The sequence below is a fragment of the Manis javanica genome, chromosome 7, assembly GCF_040802235.1.
Source record: "Manis javanica isolate MJ-LG chromosome 7, MJ_LKY, whole genome shotgun sequence".
Lineage (NCBI taxonomy): Eukaryota > Metazoa > Chordata > Mammalia > Pholidota > Manidae > Manis > Manis javanica.
In genome coordinates, this window is record NC_133162.1 from 8,656,626 (window position 1) to 8,682,848 (window position 26,223).

At 51.1% G+C, this 26,223-nt stretch overlaps 1 protein-coding gene across 37 annotated transcripts in view; it reads right to left on the reverse strand.

The window, feature by feature from the left end:
- Positions 1–26,223, reverse strand: part of DMBT1 (deleted in malignant brain tumors 1) — a 74,080-nt gene that overhangs the window by 13,618 nt on the left and 34,239 nt on the right. For 7 of the 37 annotated variants that reach the window (XM_073240208.1, XM_073240217.1, XM_073240230.1 and 4 more), the window contains 15 exons: positions 23,889–23,918; positions 23,414–23,443; positions 20,481–20,804; positions 19,633–19,662; positions 19,027–19,056; positions 18,560–18,589; positions 10,773–11,096; positions 9,925–9,954; positions 9,323–9,352; positions 8,848–8,877; positions 5,919–6,242; positions 5,740–5,766; positions 5,132–5,164; positions 644–797; positions 149–351 (listed from right to left, as the gene is read on the reverse strand). In XM_073240208.1, coding sequence (XP_073096309.1) covers positions 149–351; positions 644–797; positions 5,132–5,164; positions 5,740–5,766; positions 5,919–6,242; positions 8,848–8,877; positions 9,323–9,352; positions 9,925–9,954; positions 10,773–11,096; positions 18,560–18,589; positions 19,027–19,056; positions 19,633–19,662; positions 20,481–20,804; positions 23,414–23,443; positions 23,889–23,918 — 1,629 coding nt within the window. Of the gene's footprint in view, positions 1–148; positions 352–643; positions 798–5,131; positions 5,165–5,739; positions 5,767–5,918; positions 6,243–8,847; positions 8,878–9,322; positions 9,353–9,924; positions 9,955–10,772; positions 11,124–13,702; positions 13,733–14,783; positions 14,814–15,627; positions 15,952–18,559; positions 18,590–19,026; positions 19,057–19,632; positions 19,663–20,480; positions 20,805–23,413; positions 23,444–23,888; positions 23,919–26,223 lie in introns of all 37 variants that reach the window. The other 30 variants (XM_073240242.1, XM_073240215.1, XM_073240234.1 and 27 more) reach the window with 26 other exon arrangements.

The window sequence follows — 26,223 nt, forward strand, 5'->3', positions numbered from 1 at the left end:
GCTTACTGTGGTTGGCCGCGACGTAAGGAAAATGGGCGTCACCGTCCTGAAGCCCTCCTTTGATTTCACACAGGAACCAGGAGGCTCACTGAAAAGGGTGCTGAATAAATACATGGAGCCCTAGAGGTCACTTCTGGTGCCCACTCACCTCTTGGAAAAGAGTTATACCAAGCCGAAAAGCCGGTGTTTTGGAAACTGACATCACTCCGAAATCGAACAATCATTCGATTATAAGAAGATGTGAATATCTGCGTGGTGGCGTTACAAATTTTCCCCAGCAAATTATAGCTGTTCAGCGATCCATCAAAGATTTCAACATAATCGAGACTGCAATTATTGTTTATCTCCAATCTGTATGGGAAAATAGACTTGGGTCAACACTGACATTTCTATTGCTCGTAGGTTTTATAGGTAGTTTGCACTTCAAGAGTGATGTTATTGAATCTAAGATTTTCTTGTTATTCCTCAGTCAAATCAAAGGACTTCCCAGTATTGCTTGATGCTTTGTGGTAGGAATCGGGGAAATCTAAAATCTAGTCCATGGCACCTGACAGTGAAAAGCAACCCAGCCCAGGACTGAACCCAGACCACAGGGTGTGCGTGGAGGGCGTATGCTTCACCAGATGACCTGGGCGTTACTCACTGCACGTTGCTGAAGCCCAGGTTTACACGATAGCTAGAGTTCACTACTATTTCCCAGACACACTTGGCATTGTTGGGGTAATATTCAGGGTAGGATGGGCTGGAAAATGTTCCACTGGTGTTGAAGAAGATGCCACCACAATTTGAAGAGGGTCCTAGAGAGGAGAGAAAAAGGGACAAAAGTCCTCTGGGTAAGAGTCCTGAGGTTCTTCAGCACGTATAACATGACTCAATCTCTCCTGAAAGAAGTCCCCTCTCTCAGGCCTGCTCCTAGGCTGCCTCACGTTAGGGGCCTTGATGTGAGTCTCTACATCCCCCACTGGGCCTAGAACAGTGATTCTCTGGCGAGGAGTGACTAAAGCTTCCGCCTGAGCATGTGTCACCTTGCAGCAAAATTGCCAAGGAGGTGGGAAAGCAACTGCTGTCATGATTCAATCCATCACAGGGAGGGACATGGGGATAAATCTTGGCTGAGCAAAGAGCTGGCCTGTGGAGATCTCCCTGTACCATTAATTTATTCCCAGGCATCTACTGGGAATATAAGATTCTGCCACTTGACAAGAAGTGGTGTGACGTGGGGTCAGGAGCAGGGTTTCTGCCCCAGAAGGCCTGGACTTGCATCTGGGCACTGTGTTTATCAGCTCACTATTTTGAGCAAGTTACTTAACTTCTCGCCTCAGTTTCTTTGTCTGAAAAATGGGGGTAATAATAGTATCTGCCTCATCAGATTCCTATGGACATTAAATGAGCTAGGACACTTAAACCCTTAGAACAGTACCCTGCACACAATAAGCACCCAAAATGTAAGCTATTACTATTTATCAGGGAGTGATAAATAATATTAAGCATCCAAACCTTGGTTTGCTTTGGTTGGTTTATTTTAATAGACCATTTAAAAATATTTACTTACTCAGTGGCGATATTAATTGAAATGGTTTTGTTTTCTTTATTCATAACTTCTTTGTTTTTTCTAGAATGTACAATCCAGTGGTTTTTAGTATGTTCAGAGTTCTGCAACTAGTACTACAGGCAATCTCATCCTTCCTAAGAGAAACCCTGTGCCCATCAGCAGTCAGTCTGCATTTCCCCCCAAAACCCTCAGCCCTAGGCAGCCACCAATCTAATTTATGTCTCTACAGATTGGCCCATTCTGGACACTTTGTATAAACAGAATCATACAAAATGTGGTCTTTTGTGACTGGCATCTTTCACTTAGCATCATGTTTTCAAAGTTCATCCGTGTTGTGGCATACAATGAACATGTATCAGTACTTCATTTCTTTTTATTGCAAAGTAATATTCCATTGTATGGATATACTATATTTTGTTTATTCCTTTGAGGCTGTTCGAAATAATGCTATTATCTATGAACATTCACATAAAAGTTTCTGTGCGGACATATGCTTCCTTTCTCCTGAGTATATGTCTGTCTAGGAGTATAATTGCTGGGTCATATGGTAACTGTTTAACTTTTTGAGGAACCAACGAACTGTGTTTTACAGTGGATGTACCATTTATTTTCCCACTAGCAGTGTATGAACATTCCAATTTCTCCCCCTCCTTATCCACACTTGTTATTATCTGACTTTTTGAAGCTGGCCATCATGCTGGGTGTGAAGTGGTATCTCTTTGTGGTTTGATTTGCAGTTTCCTGATGGCTAATGATGCTAGGTGTCTTTTCATGGGCTTATTGAGCATTTGTATATCTTCTGTGTAGAAATGTCTATTTAGTGACTTTGCTCATTTGTTAAATGGGTTATTTAACTTTTTATTATTGACTTTTAAAAGTTCTTTATATATTCTAGATGACAGTCTCTTATCAGATGTGTGATTTGCAAATAGATTCTCATTCTGCAAAAAAAAACAGCGTTTCTTAAAGGTAATTTGGCCTTTAAAATATACCTCCCCAGAAGGTTTGTTTCTACGCTGAGAAATAATCAAGGATAAAGCCAAAGTTTGAGAGATAAGGATATACATTACAAATTTCTCAAAATATAGTAGAGACAATTATAAACAAAATAAAAATAAAAATATAATACAAATTATAAGCAAAATAAAATAAAACCATTACTGTATGTACCTAAGCACATAAAATGTCATTAGAAAAAATTAATTGTTTTGTCCTCCTACAATTAGCAATTGTTTAACTAAATCATGGTCTATCCATAGAATGGAAAACTATACAGCCATTAAACTTTGTGGTATAGAAATAATTTCAATACTATAAAAATGCTAACCCTACCATTTGACCCAGGAATTCCACTTCTAGGAATTTACCCTAAGAATGCAGCACTCCAGTTTGAAAAAGACAGATGCACCCCTATGTTTATTGCTGCACTGTTTACAATAGCCAGGATATGGAAGCAACCTAAATGTCCATCAGTAGATGAATGGATAAAGAAGATGTGGTACATATACACAATGGAATATTACGCAGCCATAAGAAAAAAACAGATCCTACCATTCGCAACAACATGGATGGAGCTAGAGGGTATTATGCTCAGTGAAATAAGCCAAGCGGAGAAGGACAAGTACCAAATGATGTCACTCATATGTGGAGTATAAGAACAAAGGAAAACTGAAGGAACAAAACAGCAGCAGAATCACAGAACCCAAGAATGGACTAATAGTTACCAAAGGGAAAGGCACTGGGGATGATGGGTGGGAAGGGAGGGATAAGGGCGGGGAAAAAGAAAGAGGGCATTACGATTAGCATGTATAGTGCGTGGGGGGCACGGGGAGGGCTGCGCAACACAGAGAAGACAAGTAGTGATTTTACAGCATCTTACTACACAGATGGACAGTGACTGTGAAGGGGTATGTGGGGGGGGACTTGGTGAAGGGGGAAACCTAGTAAACATAATGTTCTTTCTGCAATTGTAGATTAATGATACCAAAATTAAAAATTAAAAAATAAGCAAAAAAAAATGCTAACACAAAGGCTATGAAAAATAAATTTATTATATACTCAAGTGAAAAAGGATGCTATAAAATAGGGTCTAAAGCATGCCATAATTTGTGTGTGTGTGTGTAATATATATCAAATCCAAGAGTAATTATAATTTACCCTTTTCATTCATGTTTTCATTTATTCTTTCTACAAACATTTATGGAATGCCAGATACAATGCTGGGTAAAAAGGATGTAATGATGAAAAAGGCAGACATGGGTCCTGCCCTCAGGAAGGACACAGTTTGGCAGAAAAGACAAGCATGATATTTGGAAAACAAACATCTGTTTTGGTAATTTCCCAGTTTAAAACTTTCAACAGCTCCCACTGCCCTTAGGCTAACGTCAGGAGTTCCAACCTGCCACAAAGCCCTGAATAACCTGGCCCCTGTCCTGCTCTCAGACAGTGCCTCCTGCCACCACCTCTGACTCATTCAAAAGGCTGAGCTCCTTCCTGCCCAGGCGGGCAAAGCATTATTTCTGCCTGGAAGGCATTTCAGCCAGAGAACCTGCTTCTCCTGTAAACCTTAACGTAAGTGTTGCTTCATAAAGAACTTCCCCTAAACTCACTAACAAGTAAAGTGTCTGCCAGTGTGTCCTCTTTGCACACAGAACTTCTCTTTGAAATGCCTGCCACAGCTTTAAAATCATATCAGTAATTTGGTATTAAATATTTAATACCGTGAGCTACCTGAGGGAGGGGATGAGTGTCTCTTTTTCATAGCTCTGTAATTTTACAACCATTTCTGATAAGGATTTTTCCACGCACACAGCAAAGATCTTAAAATAGTTAATTAACATAATAAAACTTAGTATTTATTAAGTACATTCTATGTACCAGGCACTATGTTAACTTTGGTCCTATAAATCAATTTCTGTTCTAATGGAAAAATTGAGGTGTCCAAAGATTTATTTATAAAAATATTCTATATCTCAGGACCATTTATAATAATGAAGAAATATAAACAACTTAAATGTCCAGCAACTGGGGAGTAAATAATTCATGTGCTTGGCTGTACAATAGAAGACAATGTAGGTATTTTAAATGATGGGGAGAGAAGATTCAGTGACATGAGGAAGTACCACATCATTTTGTGAAGGCAAGGGAAAGCTACCGAACAATATCCATGCCACGAAGTAAAAGCTACTTTGAAAACATGATTATTTGAGACAGAATCCATTTATTGTCTCCTTTCTTTCTGCCAAAGCTTTGGAGATACTCCAAGGGGAAAAAAAAGCATTTAAAAATCTATTCTTTTAAGAATCACTTATCTCATTTACTTACAAGAAGAGGAAAGAGATCTCCTTAGTGAAAACAGAAGTCATCTACCCAGCAGGGGAGATATGAAGGTATGGTGTCTGCATGCTGGGTGTTGGCCGTGTGTGTGTGGCCTGGGTGCAATGTGATGGGCAGGCATGTAGGTTGTGTGCATAAGTGGAGATGGGCTGTGCTTTGTAGACAGCCATGGCCTGGACAGCCAAACCTGACAATAAGATATCCATCCCCTACGGTTTAGGTGGAAAAATGTGATACTCTTACCCTCAGTGGTTACAGATGATGAGTGCCACCAACCTAAAAAGATAATGAAATGATGTTAGGATTCCACTGAGTATTTCAAAAATTCCACAAACAGTAATTTGATAACATTAAATCTTTCTCAAAATTGCAGGCCTTCTCAGAGCCTTAAACAATCCAATGTACACTGTGAATAGCCCAGAAAGGCTGGCATATGTAGCACCTCCCAATATATTTGGTACCATATATCTTCATTATGGTACAAAGAACACTGTGGGGATTGCTCTCAACATGAAGGAATTCTTTAACAAACACTTGTAGTGGGATTACTTGGCCTTGTTTCTAAAATGGGCACAATTCTGCAGAGCATGACTTGGATAGTTACTGTCCTATCTGATATAACCAGAGGAACAAAAGCTCCGCCACCACAATCTCTCTGAAACAGCAGAAGGAGGGGAGAGGGGATCTCGACAGGGAGCCAAGGAAAAACCATAGTCGAGGTGACTCAATAGGACATGGTCACTACTCCAGTGACCTTGCAGGGAGGAGGCTGCTCCTCTGCTCCTACTTCTAGAAATATGAGGGGTGGAAATTCAGGTAGAAGATTGTTAAGAACAGCGACAGGGACTCACCTGGGGTAGAAGCAGTGGTGTGCACACCTGCAAGAAAACGAAAAAAAAAAAAAAAGACTCAGTGGGCAGGATGTTGACACAAGCCCCCAGAGAGGCATAGGGGGAAGGCAACGAGTGGACACTGGGATGGTTCTCCCCCAAAAGCACTCAGAATAGGCCCAGATATCAACACGGCCCACCTGAGCAGATGACCCCCGCATCCTCTGAGTGGCCGCAGTTGTGTGAGTTCCAGCCGTTGTGGGGACAGCTCCACAGGTAGGACTCGTGCCCTGAGCACCGCAAGTCGTCCAGGACGATTGGGCCTGAGCCCTGCCCAAACCGGGCACTGCCGGGGGCCGACTTGGCCCAGCCACAGCCCAGCTGCCTGCACACCACGTTGGCGTCATTGGTGTCCCAGCTGTCATCACACACGGTGCCCCAGGAGCCTCGGTACAGGACCTCCACACGGCCCTGACAGCGGTCACCACCGTTCACCAGCCTCAAGGCCAAACCCGATTCGGACCCTATAGGGGGACATGGAAAGTCACCCTCTCCTGGGTCTCCTGAAGGAACAGGCCCCGAGGTCTGGGTGGGATTCAGATTGCATATGGCCCCTGGCTTCTGGGTTTGGGGTGATGTTAGCAGCAATGGGGGTTGACTGAAGCCTCTTCATCATTCTTGCCTCTCAAGGGGCTAATGGGGTGAAGCCTTGGCCGCGGGCTAACCTCTGCCCTTCTGCAATTATTTCCCCACTGCCCTGCAATACAAATGCTGAGTCCTGCCTTGGGACTCTGGGGCAAAAGGGGACGCCATCAGCCTGCACCTGCCCTGACTACAAAGATTCACCTGAGCCACCTCAGCAGCACACCACCAGGAGGACAACCTGCAACCCACCAAGGACCAGCCTGGACCCTAGACTTTAGGGCCCCCAGTGTCAGTGGACTTATTTCGGATACAATGACCCACCTGATGAGCTAGATGCTAGTTCTGAGGGCTCCTGTCCACTCAGCAGTGACTTCTGTACCTTTCAAGCCCAAAGCCTGCCCTGAGCCAAACGCACTATGGGCCACTGTATATGGTGACAGTGGGCATGTGCCACTGTCACAATTACCTAACTCTGCATACTTACAGGTAACCATCACCTGTGAGAGGTAGAGAAAAATAAAATGACAGAGGTGGGCCTCCCTGCAGAAACATCACCTGCCAGGAACATGACCTCACCAGACACCATGACCCCTCAGTGTCACCCTGATCCTGGGTCGCGAGCCGACTAGCTGGCCTAGGATGCTGACCATGACCTGGGCCCATGGCCTTCAGGCAGATATAAAAAGAAGAGGCTCCACTCCTAACAACATATGTGCATGCCCACCCAGCCCGTAAAGAGAGGCCTGACATCATCACTCAATAGGGAAATGCCCGTCAAACCACAGTGGGATGTCTGCTCACACCTGCCTGGGTGGCCAGCATGAGAAAGACACACGATAATGAGCAATGGTGAGGATATCGAGAACAAGACACGCAAGTGACGCTGGTGGTCACACAAAATGGTCAGGCTGCTGTGGAAAATGGCTCAGATATCCCACAGTAAGTCAGCCATAGGACAGTCCCATGACCCTGCAAGAATACTCCAGCGTGTATGACCACAATAACCGGACACACGCGCGCAAACGGCACCTGAGTGCATGTACTGGTGCTGACCCTAATAGCGATATGGCAGGAAAAACCCAAATGTCCATCAACAGATGAATGGAAGGAGAAAATGTGGTCTAACCCTACAGCGGAGGAGTATTCAGCCATACAAAGGAAGACTTCAAACATGCTATGTCACACATGAAGTGTGAATGATGTACCAAGAGAATCCAGACACAAAAGGCAACCTACTACGTGACAGTGTCCATGAGAAAATCGTGAACAGGCAACTCCATAGGGGCCAGAGCAGAAAGGACCGTGCCTGTCCGGTAAGCAGCTGTGGGGTTACACGAGGGGAGATGAAAAATGCTGGAGCCACATGGTGGTGAGGGTGTAGCACCCTGGGAGGTACTGACACCCTACGGTGCCAGACACGTTAATGTGGTGACTCGGATGGTAGCAGAGGGCACAGAGAATGGCAGGCAGAGGGACAGTGATATTTGCCATTTACTCCGGATCCGACTCCCAGGCAAGGAGCATGGTCATACTGCAGGGTCCTGGCAGGTGACATGAGACACCACCTGTACCCCAGAAGACAAGGGACCAGGCTTCAAGGGCACTTCAAGGACCTCCGAGTTCCCTGAGGAAATAGCACTGTCAGTTCAGAACCAGGCACTGGGCCCGAGGACAGCACAAGGGCAGAGCTCAGGTGTGGACACCACCCCAGGGAGAGGCAAGGCTCTGCCCGAGGACTGGGGCAGTGACATGCAGCACCCGCACACAGTACCACAGGAGGACCACATTCTACTGGGCAGCTAGTTCTGAACCTCGGGCCTCCTGCCCTGATTGGTGTCATTACAGGGCACCCCCTTCCTGTTCAAGAGAACCAGCAACCAGAGCACTTTTCCGAGGTTCAAATACATCCTCCTGCCACTTACTCTCCCTCCATCCCTGGGGAATATGAAGGCTGACATATGGGCCCTGACTGGCATATCAGGTCACACATGGACAGACGTCAGGAGAGGGCACCTGTGCAGAGCAGGATGCAAACAGTCTATCCAGGTCAGCCTGCAAACATGGGACACAGAGTCTCTGTCCTGGTGGGATTTAGACTCGGTGCTGGCAACTGCACCCCTGTGCAGAGAGCACGCACGCTGTGGAAGTGATCCACAGGGCAATGTGGATGCAAGAAGTGTGCAGGGGGACATACAGCCACGGCTCCTCTGGATCCAGCTGCACCTGAAGCCAGTCATTACCCATAAATGTCCTGAATAGGTGAGCCATTGAGCTCCCTTGCAGAGTCTGAGCCTTTGAGGAGGCTTCCGGTCAGTTGCAAGGAAAACACAGGGACAAATATATCCCTTTCCTGTCAGGTGAAGGGAGCCCCACTCATCGGACGGGCTGGGGAGGTCAGAGGGTCAGCCCAGGAGGCAGGAGGGTCACCCAGGCCTGGTCACTGCAATGCTGAGCGCTGATGCCTCAGGGTGCCCCTCCACTTACCAGTGACAGGAGTCGTCGTGGTCCACCAGTCTGGAGAGAGACAACAAGGAACATTAGAAGGAGGGGGTAGAACCGAGATTGGGGCAGGGCCCTGAAGCTGGTGTGTCAGGCACAGTGAGGACCAAGAAGCTCCCCTGACTGAGGGTGGGGTTGGGGGTGGGGACGCAGTCTGTCCCAGAGCTTGTCACAAGCCAGGAGCCCCTGGGGCGAGGCTCACCCAAAATGTCCTAAACATGTATGCAATTGAGGTCTCTTCCAGCTTAAGAATGTTCGAGGGGGGTCTCTGTTAGGTGCAAAAAACATCCTAACCAAAATGTCCCATAACCTCCAAGTAATGGGATAACTGGAATTCTGGGAGGTAATGGGGACCCTCACATTGGATGAGCTGGGAGCCCAGAGGCTTAACCCAGGAGTCAGAATTTCCCCCGGGGCTGGTCACTGCCATGTGCAGAGCTGATGCTTCAGAGATGCTTACCGTAATAAGGGGTCGTTGTGCGCCACCAGTCTGCAGAGACCAAAGGGAGGATTATTAGGAGGGGACAGACAGGACTGGGTCATGAACCCGTGGCTGGTGCCAGGTACTGAGGGGTGAGAAGCTCCACGGCCAGAGGAGAGGGAGCCTTTCCTGAGGCCCAGGTGTGCCCTGGGAGGTCCACCAAGGGGCAGCAAGGTGGAGCCAGCTGCACGAGCAAGGCCAGTGCCCTCCGGACGCAGTGCCCTTTGGCATAAGCATGCCTATGGCCCTGAGCGGGCTGTGCCGGGAAAGGTCTCTGGTTTCCCATTACAGGAAGCCCAGAGGATGCTTTCAAGCACAAAAGACCCAGGATCGAGCTCCCCGTGTCACTGTCACCAGCAGTGCTGGGAGAGGATGCTAGAGCCACGATGCTCCTATTCACAGCACCAGACAGGAAGAGGGACGTGGGTGGGCTCAACGGAAACTGACTCATGCATTACAGTGATGAGCGCAGGTGCTGGCGGGCAGAAAACCTCCACAGGCCCCTCCTGGCCCTGCTGGCTGGGAGCCTTTGAGGGCAAAAGAGAGAGGATACCCAGGGTTCAGGAGGCGGGAGGACTCACCTGGAGTGGTGGTGGACTGCGAATGGGAGGCTGTGGAGAGAGAAGATCAGGTCAGACACACTGCAGAAGAGGCGGCTCTGGTGGAAGCACAGCTGGGGGGCTCGGCGCAGGTCAGACCCTCAGTCCATGCTCGTCCCCTGCCAGGGAGGGTGAGGCAGTGGCCATCCTCAGCCCTGGAAGGTGCTCCCACTGAGAGGTCTGGGCAGACCCCTTCCACTCCTGCCATCGTCAAGGGGGGCAGCTCTGCGTAGACATGTCATGACCCACTTTTCCCATTGACCAGTGGCCCACCTGTCAGCATGACCCTGTCCACAGAGGTGACTTGACTGAGGAGTCCTTTTCCAGGCGCAAATCCTGAGTGGGATCATTCAGGCCTGACCAAAGGCAATTACAAACTTCACCTCACCTTCCTCCTGGGGGCACGTGGCCCTGGCACAGCAGGCCTGGTATCCACGCTGTGAATCCCGCTTCTGTGCAGGGACTTAGACCTGGACTCAGAACCCTGGCCTTGGAGGCTCTGCCATGAACATGCACTCTCACGTCTGCAGTCGTAATCCAAGTGCGTCTGTGCAAACACCCACTTCCAGCGCTTCTTCCCTCCCCCTGCCTGCACCGTCACAGTAGTGAGTACAAGTGCATGGTAACTGCCAGGGGCACCCTTTGGCCTAATTCACCACCGCACCCCCTGGCAACAGAACAAAACCAAGGTCACTGTCGGCAGTGAGCGAAGGAGCCATCAGGGAAACAGGAAATGTAGTAGCAGCTGTGAGTCAGGGGGTTCGAACTGAAGGGGGACCTTATCCTTGGAAACCAGTCCCACGATAGGGACCCCAAAGAGCTAGGCCCACCTGAGCAGATGACCCCCGCGTCCTCCGAGTGGCCACAGTTGTGCGAGTTCCAGCCGTTGTGGGGGCAGCTCCACAGGTAGGACTCGTGTCCTGAGCACCGCAAGTCGTCCAGGACGATCGGGCCTGAGCCCTGCCCGAACCGGGCACTGCCGGGGGCCGACGTGGCCCAGCCACAGCCCAGCTGCCTGCACACCACGTTGGCGTCGTTGGTGTCCCAGCTGTCATCACACACGGTGCCCCAGGAGCCTCGGTACAGCACCTCCACCCGGCCCTGACAGCGGTCACCGCCGTTCACCAGCCTCAAGGCCAAACCTGATTCGGACCCTACAGGGGGACATGGAAAGTTATACTCTCCTGGGTCTCATGAACAACAGGCCCTGGGATCTGTGTGGGATTCAGATCGACGATCCCTGGCTTGTGGGTTTTGGGTTATGTTTTCCATCAATGGTGCTTGACAGAAGGCTCTTCATCATTCTTGACTCTCAAGGGGCAAACGAGGAGAAGCCTTAGGCGTGGGCTGAGCTCTGTGGTTCTCTAGTTCTTTTCCTATTGCGGTGCAATTCAAACGCTAAGCCCGGCCTCCGGACTCAGGGGCTAACGCCATCAGCCTGCATCTGCCATGACCACATCTACCTAAGCCCCCTCAGCAGCACACCACCAGAGACAGCCTGCACCCCACCAACGACCTGCCTGGGCCCTGGGCATAAGGGCTACAGCCTCAGAGGACTTATCCCGGATCCAGGGCCCCACACCATGGCCCTGACCCGAGTTCTAAAGACTCCTGTCCGCTCAGCACTGAATCCTGTCACTTTCAAGCCAAAAGCTTGCCCTGAGTCAAACACACCACATTCCCCTGTACATGGGACAGTGGGCATGTGTGACTGTACTGTCATCTACCTGTGCAGACTTAGAGACACCCATGGCCTGTGAGTGGCAAAAAAAATGAAACGGCAGAGTTGGACGTCCCTGCAGAAATGTCACCTGCCAAGCACACAACTTCACCAGACATCATGACCCCTCAGTGTCGCCCTGATCCTGGGTTGCTAGCTGACCAGTTGGCCTAGGGTGCTGACAATGTCCCGGGCCCACAGCCCTCAGGTGACTATAGAAGGAAGATGCTCCACTCCGAACAACATATCTACATGGCCAGCCAGCATGTGAAGAGAGGCCTGACATCATCACTCCATAGGGAAATGCCCGTCACACCACAGTGGGATGCCCCCCACACCTGCCTGGGTGGCCAGCATGGGAAAGACGCACAATAATGAGCGAAGGTGAGGAATTCGAGAACCAGACACGAACATGATGCTTATGGTCACACAAAATGGTCCAGTCGCTGTGGAAAAAGGCTCAGCGCTCCAACACTCAGTCAGCCATAGGATAGCCCCATGACCCTGCAAGAATACTCCGGCGTGTAAGACCACAATAACCGGACACACGCGCTCAAACGGCACCTGAGTGCATGTACTAGTGCTGACCCTAATAGCGATATGGCAGTAAAAACCCAAATGTCCATCAACAGATGAATGGAAGGAGAAAATGTGGTCTAACCCTACAGTGGAGGAGTATTCAGCCATACAAAGGAAGACTTCAAACATGCTATGTCATACATGAAGCGTGAACGATGTAACAAGAGATTCCAGATACAAAAGGCAACCTATTTCCTGATGGTGTCCGTGAGAAAATCATGAATAGCTAAATCCACTGGAGCCCTAGCGGATGACTAATTACCAGAGCAGAAAGGACCGTGTCTGTCCGGTAAGGAGCTGTGGGGTTTCACAGGGGGAGATCAAAAATGCTGGAGCCACATGGTGGTGAGGACGTAGCACTCTGGGAGGTACTGAAATCCTATGAGACCAGACATGTTAATGTGGTGACTCGGATGCTAGCAGAGGGCACAGAGAATCACAGGCAGAGGGACAGTCATATTTGCCATTTTCTGCCATTCCGAATCCCAGAACCAGGAGTCCGGTCTTAGTGCAGGGTCCTGGCAGGTGAGTTGAGACACCGCCTGACCCCCAGAAGACAAGGGACCAGGATTCAATGGCACATCAAGGACCTCCGAGTTCTTGAGGAAATAGCACTGTCAGTTCAGAACCAGGCACTGGGACCGAGGTCAGCACAAAGGCAGAGCTCAGGTGTGGGCACCCCAGGGAGAGGCAAGGCTCTGCCCACGGATGGGGGAAGCGACATGCAGCACCCGCACAGAGTACCGCAGGAGGAACACGCCTTACTGGGCAGCCGGTTCTGAACCTCGGGCCTCCTGCCCTGACTGGTGTCATTACAGGACACCCCCTTCCTGTTCATGACAACCAGCAACCAAAGCGCTTCCCCGAGGTTCAAATACATCCTCCTGCCACTTACTCTCCCTCCATCCCTGGGGAATGTGAAGGCTGACATATGGGCCCTGACTGGCATATCAGGTCACACATGGACAGACATCAGGAGAGGGCACCTGTGCCACCAGGATGCCCAGAGTCTATCCAGGACCGGTCAGCCTGTGAACATGGGACACAGAGTCTCTCTCCTCGCGGGATTTAGACTCGGGGCTGGTAACTTCACCCCTGTGCAGACAGCACGCCCACTGTGGAAGTGATCCACAGGGCAATGTGGATACAAGATATGTGCAGGGGGACATACAGCCACGGCTCCTCTGGATCCAGCTGCACCTGAAGCCAGTCATTACCCATAAATGTCCTGAATAGGTGAGCCATTGAGCTCCCTTGCAGAGTCTGAGCCTTTGAGGAGGCTTCCGGTCAGTTGCAAGGAAAACACAGGGACAAATATATCCCTTTCCTGTCAGGTGAAGGGAGCCCCACTCATCGGACGGGCTGGGGAGGTCAGAGGGTCAGCCCAGGAGGCAGGAGGGTCACCCAGGCCTGGTCACTGCAATGCTGAGCGCTGATGCCTCAGGGTGCCCCTCCACTTACCAGTGACAGGAGTCCTCGTGCTCCACCAGTCTGGAGAGAGACAACAAGGAGTATTAGAAGGAGGGGGTAGAACCGAGATTGGGGCAGGGCCCTGAAGCTGGGGTGTCAGGCACAGTGAGGACCAAGAAGCTCCCCTGACTGAGGGTGGGGTTGGGGGTGGGGATGCAGCCTGTCCCAGAGCTTGTCACAAGCCAGGAGCCCCTGGGGCGAGGCTCACCCAAAATGTCCTAAACATGTATGCAATTGAGGTCTCTTCCAGCTTAAGAAAGTTCGAGGGGGGTCTCTGTTAGGTGGAAAAAATATCCTAACCAAAATGTCCCATAACCTGCAAGTAATGGGATAACTGGAATTCTGGGAGGTAATGGTGACCCTCACATTGGATGAGCTGGGAGCCCAGAGGCTTAACCCAGGAGTCAGAATTTCCCCCGAGGCTGGTCACTGCCATGTGCACAGCTGATGCTTCGGAGATGCTTACCATAAACAAGGGTCGTTGTGCGCCACCAGTCTGCAGAGACCAAAGGGAGGATTATTAGGAGGGGACAGACAGGACTGGGTCATGAACCTGTACCTGGTGCCAGGTACTGAGGGGTGAGAAGCTCCATGGACAGAGGAGAGGGGGCCTTTTCTGAGCCCCAGGTTTGCCCTGGGAGGTCCACAAAGGGGCAGCAAGGTGGAGCCAGCAGCACAAGCAAGGCCAGTGCCCTCCGGACGCAGTGCCCTTTGGCATAAGCATGCCTATGGCCCTGAGCGGGGTGTGCCGGGAAAGGTCTCTGGTTTCCCATTACACGAAGCCCAGAGGATGCTTTCAAGCACAAAAGACCCAGGATCAAGCTCCCCGTGTCACTGTCACCAGCACTGCTGGGAGAGGATGCTAGAGCCACGATGCTCCTATTCACAGCACCAGACAGGAAGAGGGACGTGGGTGGGCTCAACGGAAACCGACTCGTGCACTACAGTGATCAGCGCAGGTGCTGGCGGGCAGAAAACCTCCACAGGCCCCTCCTGGCCCTGCTGGCTGGGAGCCTTTGAGGGCCACAGAGAGAGGAGAGATACCCAGGGTTCAGGAGGCGGGAGGACTCACCTGGAGTGGTGGTGGACTGCGAATGGGAGGCTGTGGAGAGAGAAGATCAGGTCAGACACACTGCACAGAAGGCGGCTCTGGTGGAAGCACAGCTGGGGGGCTTGGCGCAGGTCAGACCCTCAGTCCATGCTCGTCCCCTGCCAGGGAGGGTGCGGCAGTGGCCATCCTCAGCCCTGGAAGGTGCTCCCACTGAGAGGTCTGGGCAGACCCCTTCCACTCTTGCCATTGTCAAGGGGAGCAGCTCTGCGTAGATATATCATGACCCGCTTTTCCCATAGACCAGTGGCCCACCTGTCAGCATGTCCCTGTCCACAGTGGTGACCTGACTGAGGCATCCTGTTTCAGGTGCAAATCCCACGTGTGATCATTCAGGCCTGACCAGAGGCAATTACAAACTTTGCCTGGCATGTGCCCTGGGGGCTTGTGGCCCTGACACAGCAGGCCTGGTATCCAGGCCGCAAATCCTGCTTCTGTGCAGGGACTTATACCTGGTCTCAGGAACCTACCCTGGCCTAGACATCAGCGTGAACACTCAGGTGTGCAAGCCTAGGACACATGAGACCATGCACACACACACCCTTTCTGCACCTACTTCCCTCTCAGTGCAACATGACTGTAGTGACTACAGGCAGATGGTGAATTATAGGGGCACCTGTTGTCCCATATCACCACCACCCCACATGGTAACCAGAAAAAAACCAAGGTCACTGTCGGTGGTGAGCTAAGGAGATGTCAGGGAAACAGGAAATGTAGTAGCAGCTGTGAGTCAGGGTGTCCCGACAGAGGCGGGACCATGTCCTTGGAAACCAGTCCCACCATAGGGACCCCAAAGAGCTAGGCCCACCTGAGCAGATGACCCCCGCGTCCTCCGAGTGGCCGCAGTTGTGCGAGTTCCAGCCGTTGTGGGGGCAGCTCCACAGGTAGGACTCGTGCCCTGAGCACCGCAAGTCATCCAGGACGATCGGGCCTGAGCCCTGCCCGAACCGTGCACTACCGGGGGCCGACGTGGCCCAGCCACAGCCCAGCTGCCTGCACACCACGTTGGCGTCGTTGGTGTCCCAGCTATCATCACACACGGTGCCCCAGGAGCCTCGGTACAGGACCTCCACCCGGCCCTGACAGTGGTCACTGCCGTTCACCAGCCTCAGGGCCAAACCTGATTCGGACCCTACAGGGGGACATGGAAAGTCACCCTCTCCTGAGTCTCCTTGAAGAACAGGCCCGAGGTCTGGGTGGGATTCAGATTGCATATGGCCCGTGGATTCTGGGTTTGGGGTGATGTTAGCAATGGGGGTTGACTGAAGCCTCTAAATCACTCCTGCCTCTCAAGGTGCTAATGGGCAGAAGCCTAGGCCGTGGGCTGAGCTTTCTACTTCTCCAGTTTTTTTCCCACTGCTCAGCAACTCAAACACTGAGACTGGCCTCGGGAATAAGGGGCTAACACCATCAGCCTGTATCTGCCGGGACCACAGAGATCTACCTGAGCCCCCTCAGCAGCTCATCACCAGGGACAGTCTGCAACCCACCAAGGACCAGCCTTGGCGCTGGGCATAATGGCTACAGGTTCCGCAGACTTACTCTGGATCCAGGGCCCCACACCATGGGCCCAACCCGAGCTCTGAAGGCTCCTGTCCACTCAGCACTGACTCCTGCTGCTTTCAAGCTCAGTGCTTACCCTGAGTCAAGCACATCACGGGCCACTGTACATCGTGACAGTGGGCATGTGTGACTGTACCACCATCTATGTGTGCATATGTAGAGGTACCCATGCATGTGAGTGGTAATAAAACAGCAGAATTTGAACTCCCTGCAGAAATGTCACTTGTGAGGCACACGACTTAACCAGACATCATGACCCCTCAGTGTTGCCCTGATCCTGATTCGCTAAGTGACCAGATGGCCTAGGGCAATGACCACGACCTGGGCCCATGGTCTTCAGTTGGCTATAAAAGGAAGATAGTCTACTCATAACGTATGTACATACCCATGCAGCTCATGAAGAGAGGCCTGACATCATAACTCAATAGGGAAATGCCCATCAAACTACAGTGGAATACCCCTTCACACTTGCCTGGGTGGCCAGCATGGGAAAGACACACGATGAGCGACGGTGAGGATGTCAAGACCCAGACACGCAAGTGATGCTGGTGGACACACAAAGTGGTCCAGCTGCTATGGAAAGAAGCTCAGCGCTCCCACACTCAGCCAGCCATAGGACAGTCCCATGCGCCCGCAAGAATACTCCGGCGTGTATGACCACAATAACCTGACATAGGCGGTACACTCAAACAGTACCTGAGTGTACATACTAGCGTTGACCCTAGTAGTGATATGGCAGGAAAAACCCAAATGTCCATCAACAGATGAATGGATGGAGAAAATGTGGTCTAACCCTACAGCAGAGGAATATTCAGTCATACAAAGGAAAGAAGCCATCAAACATGCTAAGTCATACATGAAGCATGAATGATGTACCAAGAGAACCCAGACACAAAAGCCAACCAATTACGTGATTGTGTCCATGAGAAAATCATGAATAGGCAAATCCGTAGGGGCCCTAGCAGCTGAGTAATTACAAGAGGAGAAAGGACCGTGTCTCTCCGGTAACCATCTGTGGGGTTTCACTGGGGGACATCAAAAATGCTGGAGCCACATGGTGGTGAGGGTGTAGCACTCTGGGAGGTATTGAAAGCCTATGGGGCCAGACATGTTAACGTGGTGACTCGGATGGTAGCAGAGGGCGCAGAGAATCACAGGCAGGGGACAGTAATATTTGCCAATTTGTCCCGTTCAGACTCCCAGACCAGGAGCCTGGGCTTCGTGCAGGGTCCTGGCAGGTGAGTTGAGACACCACCTGTACCCCCAGAAGACAACGGACCAGGCTTCAAGGGCACATCGAGGACCTCCGAGTTCCCTGAGGAAATAGCACTGTCAGCTCAGAACCAGGCACTGGGCCCGAGGTCAGCACAAGGGCAGAGTGTAGGTGTGGGCACCACCCCAGGGAGAGGCAAGGCTCTGTCCTAGGACTGGGGACGCAACACACAGCACCCGCACACAGTACTGCAGGAGGACCACGTTCTACTGGGCAGCCGGTTCTGAAACTCGGGCCTCCTGCCCTGATTGGTGTCATTACAGGGCACCCCCTTCCTGTTGAAGAGAACCAGCAACCAAAGCGCTTCCCGAGGTTCAAATACATCCTCCTGCCACTTACTCTCCCTCGATCCCTGCGGAATATGAAGGCTGACATATGGGCCTGACTGGCATATCAGGTCACACGTGGAGAGACGTCAGGAGAAGGCACCTGTGCCACCAGGCTGCCCAGAGTCCATCCAGGACTGTTCAGCATACAAACATTGTACACAGAGTCTCTGTTCTGGTGGGATTTAGACTCGGGGATGGCAACCGCACCCCTGCGCAGAGAGAACGCATGCTGTGGAGGCGATCTACGGGGCAATGTGGATGTAAGAAGTGTCCAGGGGGACATACAGTCATGGTTCTTCTGGATCCAGCTGCACCTGAAGCCAGTCATTACCCCCAAATGTCCTGAATAGGTGAGCAATTAAGCTCCCTTGCAGAGTCTGAGCCTTTGAGGAGGCTGATAGTCAGTTGCAAGGAAAACACAGGGACAAATATATCCCTTTCCTGTCAGGTGAAGGGAGCCCCACTCATCGGATGGGCTGGGGAGGTCAGAGGGTCAGCCCAGGAGGCAGGAGGGTCACCCAGGCCTGGTCACTGCAGTGCTGAGCGCTGATGCCTCAGGGTGCCCCTCCACTTACCAGTGACAGGAGTCCTCGTGGTCCACCAGTCTGGAGAGATACAACAAGGAGCATTAGAAGGAGGGGGTAGAACCGAGATTGGGGCAGGGCCCTGAAGCTGGGGTGTCAGGCACAGTGAGAACCAAGAAGCTCCCCTGACTGAGGGTGGGATGGGGACGCAGCCTGTCCCAGAGCTTGTCAGAAGCCAGGGGCCCCTGGGGCGAGGCTCACCCAAAATGTCCTAAACATGTATGCAATTGAGGTCTCCTCCAGCTTAAGAATGTTTGAGGAGGTCTCTGTTAGGTGCAAAAAATATCCTAACCAAAATGTCCCATAACCTCCAAGTAATGGGATAACTGGAATTCTGGGAGGTAATGGTGACCCTCACATTGGATAAGCTGGGAGCCCAGAGGCTTAACCCAGGAGTCAGAATTTCCCCCGAGGCTGGTCACTGCCATGTGCACAGCTGATGCTTCAGAGATGCTTACCGTAAACAGGGGTCGTTGTGCGCCACCAGTCTGCAGAGACAAAAGGGAGGATTATTAGGAGGGGACAGACAGGACTGGGTCATGAACCTGTAGCTGGTGCCAGGCACTGAGGGGTGAGAAGGTCCAAAGACAGATGAGGGGGGGCCTTTCCTGAGCCCCAGGTGTGCCCTGGGAGGTCCACAATGGGGCAGCAAGGTGGAGCCAGCTGCACGAGCAAGGCCAGTGCCCTCCGGACGCAGTGCCCTTTGGCATAAGCATGCCTATGGTCCTGAGCGGGGTGTGCCGGGAAAGGTCTCTGGTTTCCTATTACACGAAGCCCAGAGGATGCTTTCAAGCACAAAAGACCCAGGATCGAGCTCCCCGTGTCACTGTCACCAGCACTGCTAGGAGAGGATGCTAGAGCCACGATGCTCCTATTCACGGCACCAGACAGGAAGAGGGACGTGGGTGGGCTCAACGGAAACCGACTCGTGCACTACGGTGATCAGCGCAGGTGCTGGTGGGCAGAAAACTTCCACAGGCCCCTCCTGGCCCTGCTGGCTGGGAGCCTTTGAGGGCAACAGAGAGAGGAGAGATACCCAGGGTTCAGGAGGCGGGAGGACTCACCTGGAGTGGTGGTGGACTGCGAATGGGAGGCTGTGGAGAGAGAAGATCAGGTCAGACACACTGCAGAAGAGGCGGCTCTGGTGGAAGCACAGCTGGGGGGCTCGGCGCAGGTCAGACCCTCAGTCCATGCTCGTCCCCTGCCAGGGAGGGTGAGGCAGTGGCCATCCTCAGCCCTGGAAGGTGCTCCCACTGAGAGGTCTGGGCAGACCCCTTCCACTCCTGCCATCGAAAAGGGGGGCAGCTCTGCGTAGACATGTCATGACCCACTTTTCCCATAGACCACTGGCCCACCTGTCAGCATGACCCTGTCCACAGAGGTGACTTGCCTGAGGAGTCCTTTTCCAGGCGCAAATCCTGAGTGGGATCATTCAGGCCTGACCAAAGGCAATTACAAACTTCACCTCACCTTCCTCCTGGGGGCACGTGGCCCTGGCACAGCAGGCCTGGTATCCACGCTGTGAATCCCGCTTCTGTGCAGGGACTTAGACCTGGACTCAGAACCCTGGCCTTGGAGGCTCTGCCATGAACATGCACTCTCACGTCTGCAGTCGTAATCCAAGTGCGTCTGTGCACACACCCACTTCCAGCGCTTCTTCCCTCCCCCTGCCTGCACCGTCACAGTAGTGAGTACAAGTGCATGGTAACTGCCAGGGGCACCCTTTGGCCTAATTCACCACCGCACCCCCTGGCAACAGAACAAAACCAAGGTCACTGTCGGCAGTGAGCGAAGGAGCCATCAGGGAAACAGGAAATGTAGTAGCAGCTGTGAGTCAGGGGGTTCGAACAGAAGGGGGACCTTATCCTTGGAAACCAGTCCCACGATAGGGACCCCAAAGAGCTAGGCCCACCTGAGCAGATGACCCCCGCGTCCTCCGAGTGGCCACAGTTGTGCGAGTTCCAGCCGTTGTGGGGGCAGCTCCACAGGTAGGACTCGTGTCCTGAGCACCGCAAGTCGTCCAGGACGATCGGGCCTGAGCCCTGCCCAAACCGGGCACTGCCGGGGGCCGACGTGGCCCAGCCACAGCCCAGCTGCCTGCACACCACGTTGGCGTCGTTGGTGTCCCAGCTGTCATCACACACGGTGCCCCAGGAGCCTCGGTACAGCACCTCCACCCGGCCCTGACAGCGGTCACCGCCGTTCACCAGCCTCAAGGCCAAACCTGATTCGGACCCTACAGGGGGACATGGAAACTTACACTCTCCTGGGTCTCATGAACAACAGGCCCTGGGATCTGTGTGGGATTCAGATTGACGATCCCTGGCTTGTGGGTTTTGGGTTATGTTCGCCATCAATGGTGCTTGACAGAAGGCTCTTCATCATTCTTGACTCTCAAGGGCAAAGGAGGAGAAGCCTTAGACGTGGGCTGAGCTCTGTGGTTCTCTAGTTCTTGTCTTAATGCCATGCAATTCAAATGCTAAGCCCAGCCTCCGGACTCAGGGGGTAACGCCATCAGCCTGCATCTGCCGTGACCATATCTACTTAAGCCCCCTCAGCAGCACACCAACAGAGACAGCCTGCACCCCACCAACGACCTGCCTGGGCCCTGGGCATAAGGGCTACAGCCTCAGAGGACTTTTCCCGGATCCAGGGCCCCACACCATGGCCCTGACCCGAGTTCCAAAGGCTCCTGTCTGCTCAACACTGAATCCTGTCACTTTCAAGCCAAAAGCTTGCCCTGAGTCAAACACACCACATTCCCCTGTACATGGGACAGTGGGCATGTGTGACTGTACTGTCATCTACCTGTGCAGACTTAGAGACACCCATGGCCTGTGAGTGGCAAAGAAAATAAAACGGCAGAGTTGGACGTCCCTGCAGAAATGTCACCTGCCAAGCACACGACTTCACCAGACATCATGACCCCTCAGTGTCGCCCTGATCCTGGGTCGCTAGCTGACCAGATGGCCTAGGGTGCTGACAATGTCCCGGGCCCACTGCCCTCAGGTGACTATAGAAGGAAGATGCTCCACTCCGAACAACATATCTACATGGACAGCCAGCATGTGAAGAGAGGCCTGACATCATCACTCCATAGGGAAATGCCCGTCACACCACAGTGGGATGCCCCCCACACCTGCCTGGGTGGCCAGCATGGGAAAGACGCACAATAATGAGCGAAGGTGAGGATTTCGAGAACCAGACACGAACATGATGCTTATGGTCACACAAAATGGTCCAGTCGCTGTGGAAAGAGGCTCAGCGCTCCAACACCCAGTCAGCCATAGGATAGCCCCATGACCCTGCAAGAATACTCCGGCGTGTAAGACCACAATAACCGGACACACGCGCTCAAACGGCACCTGAGTGCATGTACTAGTAGTGACCCTAATAGCGATATGGCAGTAAAAACCCAAATGTCCATCAACAGATGAATGGAAGGAGAAAATGTGGTCTAACCCTACAGTGGAGGAGTATTCAGCCATACAAAGGAAGGAAGACTTCAAACATTCTTTGTCATACATGAAGCGTGAATGATGTACGGACAGAATCCAGACACTAAAGGCAACCTATTTCCTGATGGTTTCCGTGAGAAAATCATGAATAGCTAAATCCACTGGAGCCCTAGCGGATGACTAATTACCAGAGCAGAAAGGACCGTGTCTGTCCGGTAAGGAGCTGTGGGGTTTCACAGGGGGAGATCAAAAATGCTGGAGCCACATGGTGGTGAGGACGTAGCACTCTGGGAGGTACTGAAATCCTATGAGACCAGACATGTTAATGTGGTGACTCGGATGCTAGCAGAGGGCACAGAGAATCACAGGCAGAGGGACAGTCATATTTGCCATTTTCTGCCATTCCGAATCCCAGAACCAGGAGTCCGGTCTTAGTGCAGGGTCCTGGCAGGTGAGTTGAGACACCGCCTGACCCCCAGAAGACAAGGGACCAGGATTCAAGGGCACATCAAGGACCTCCGAGTTCTTGAGGAAATAGCACTGTCAGTTCAGAACCAGGCACTGGGGCCGAGGTCAGCACAAGGGCAGAGCTCAGGTGTGGGCACCCCAGGGAGAGGCAAGGCTCTGCCCACGGATGGGGGAAGCGACATGCAGCACCCGCACAGAGTACCGCAGGAGGAACACGCCTTACTGGGCAGCCGGTTCTGATCCTCGGGCCTCCTGCCCTGACTGGTGTCATTACAGGACACCCCCTTCCTGTTCATGACAACCAACAACCAGAGCGCTTCCCCGAGGTTCAAATACATCCTCCTGCCACTTATTCTCCCTCCATCCCTGGGGAATATGAAGGCTGACATATGGGCCCTGACTGGCATATCAGGTCACACGTGGACAGACATCAGGAGAGGGCACCTGTGCCACCAGGATGCCCAGAGTCTATCCAGGACTGGTCAGCCTGTGAACATGGGACACAGAGTCTCACTCCTCGTGGGATTTAGACTCGGGGCTGGTAACTTCACCTCTGTGCAGACAGCACGCACACTGTGGAAGTGATCCACAGGGCAATGTGGATGCAAGATATGTGCAGGGGGACGTAGAGCAATGGCTCCTCTGGATCCAGCTGCACCTGAAGCCAGTCATTACCCATAAATGTCCTGAATAGGTGAGCCATTGAGTTCCCTTGCAGAGTCTGAGCCTTTGAGGAGGCTTCCGGTCAGTTGCAAGGAGAACACAGGGACAAATATATCCCATTGTTGGCAGGTAAAGGGAGTCCCACTCATCGGATGAGCTGGGTAGGTCAGAGGGTCAGCCCAGGAGGCAGGAGGGTCACCCAGGCCTGGTCACTGCAATGCTGAGCGCTGATGCCTCAGGGTGCCCCTCCACTTACCAGTGACAGGAGTCGTCGTGGTCCACCAGTCTGGAGAGAGACAAAAAGGAACATTAGAAGGAGGGGGTAGAACCAAGATTGGGGCAGGGCCCTGAAGCTGGGGTGTCAGGCACAGTGAGGACCAAGAAGCTCCCCTGACTGAGGGTGGGGTTGGGTGTGGGGACGCAGCCTGTCCCAGAGCTTGTCACAAGCCAGGGGCCCCTGGGGCGAGGCTCACCCAAAATGTCCTAAACATGTATGCAATTGAGGTCTCTTCCAGCTTAAGAATATTCGAGGGGGGTCTCTGTTAGGTGCAAAAAATATCCTAACCAAAATGTCCCATAACCTCCAAGTAATAGGATAACTGGAATTCTGGGAGGTAACGGGGACCCTCACATTGGATGAGCTGGGAGCACAGAGGCTTAACCCAGGAGTCAGAATTTCCCGCGAGGCTGGTCACTGCCATGTGCACAGTTGATGCTTCGGAGATGCTTACCGTAAACAGGGGTCGTTGTGCGCCACCAGTCTGCAGAGACCAAAGGGAGGATTATTAGGAGGGGCAGACAGGACTGGGTCATGAACCTGTAGCTGGTGCCAGGCACTGAGGGGTGAGAAGCTCCAAGGCCAGAGGAGGGGGAGCCTTTCCTGATGCCCAGGTGTGCCCTGGCAGGTCCACCAAGGGGCAGCAAGGTGGAGCCAGCTGCACAAGCAAGGCCAGTGCCCTCCTGACGCAGTGCCCTTTGGCATAAGCATGCCTATGGCCCTGAGCGGGGTGTGCCGGGAAAGGTCTCTGGTCTCCCATTACACGAAGTCCAGGGGATGCTTTCAGGCACAAAAGACCGCAGGATTCAGCAATATATGGAAATAAATGAAAGCAACAACACAAAGCCCCAACTTCTGTGGGAGGCAGCGAAAGCAGTCTTAAGACTAAAGTATACAGCAATTCAGGCATATTTATAGAAGGAAGAACAAAGCCAAATGAAATAGTCTAATGTCACAATTATCAAAATTGGAAAAAGAAGAACAAATGAGGCCTAAAGTCAGCAGAAGGAGGGACATAATAAAGATCAGAGAAGAAATAAACAAAATTGAGAAAAATGAAACAATACAAAAAATCAATGAAACCAAGGACTGGTTCTTTGAGAAAAGGAACAAAATAGATAAGCCTCTAGGCAAACTTACTAAGAGAAAAAGAGAATCAACACACAGTAACAGAATCAGAAATGAGAAAGGAAACATCACGACGGACCCAATAGAAATACAAAGAATTATTAGAGACTACTATGAAAACCTGTATGCTAAGAAGGTGGCAAACCCTGAAAAAATGGACAACTTCCTAGAAAAATACAATCTTCCAAGACTGACCAAGGAAGAAACACAAAATCTAAACAAACCAATTACCAGCAAAGAAATGGAAGGGGTAATCAAAAAACTACCCAAGAAAAAAAACCCCAGGCCAGATGGATTTACCTCGGAATTTTATCAGACATGCAGAGAAGATATAATACCCATTCTCCTTAAAGTTTTCCAAAAAATAGAAGAGGAGGGAATACTCCCAAACTCATTCTATGAAGCCAGCATCACCCTAATACCAAAACCAGGCAAAGACCCCACCAAAAAAGAAAATTACAGACCAATATCCCTGATGAACATAGATGCAAAAATACTCAACAAATATTCGCAAACCAAATTCAAAAATATATCAAAAGGATCATACACCACGAACAAGTAGGATTCATCCCAGGGATGCAAGGATGGCACAACATTCAAAAATTCATCAACATCATCCACCACATAAACAAAAAGAAAGACAAAAACCACATGATCATCTCCATAGAGACTGAAAAAGCATTTGACAAAATTCAACATCCATTCATGATAAATACTCTCAACAAAATGGGTATAGAGGGCAAGTACCTCAACATAATAAAGGCCATATATGATAAACCCAGAGCCCACATCATACTGTAACAGCGAGAAGCTGAAAGCTTTTCCTCTGAGATTGGGAACAAGACAGGGATGCCCACTCTCCCCACTGTTATTTAACGTAGTACTGGAGGTCCTAGCCACGGCTATTAGACAAAAAGAAGAAATACAAGGAATCCAGATTGGTAAAGAAGAAGTTAAACTGTCACTATTTGCAGATGACATGATATTATACATTAAAAACCCTCAAGACTGCACTCCAAAACTATTCTAACCAATATTGGAATACAGCAAAGTTGCAGGATACAAAATTAACACACAGAAATCTGTGGCTTTCCTATACACTAACAATGAGCCAATAGAAAGAGAAATCAGGAAAACATCTCCACTCACAATTGCATCAAAAAGAATAAAATACCTAGGAATAAACCTAACCAAAGAAGTGAAAGACCTATACCTTGAAAACTATAAGACACTCTTAAGGGAAATTAAAGGGGACACTAACAAATGGAAACTCATCCCATGCTCTTGGCTAGGAAGAATTAATATCGTCAAAATGGCCATCCTGCCCAAAGCAATATACAGATTTGATGCAATCCCTATCAAATTACCAACAACATTCTTCAATGAACTGGAACAAATAGTTCAAAAATTCATATGGAAACACCAAAGACCCCGAATAGCCAAAGCAATCCTGAGAAAGAAGAATAAAGTGGCAGGGATCTCACTCCCCAGCTTCAAGCTCTACTACAAAGCCATAGTAATCAAGACAATTTGGTACTGGCACAAGAACAGAGCCACAGACCAGTGGAACAGATTAGAGACTCCAGACATTAACTCAAACATATATGGTCAATTAATATTCGATAAAGGAGCCATGGACATACAATGGGGAAATGACAGTC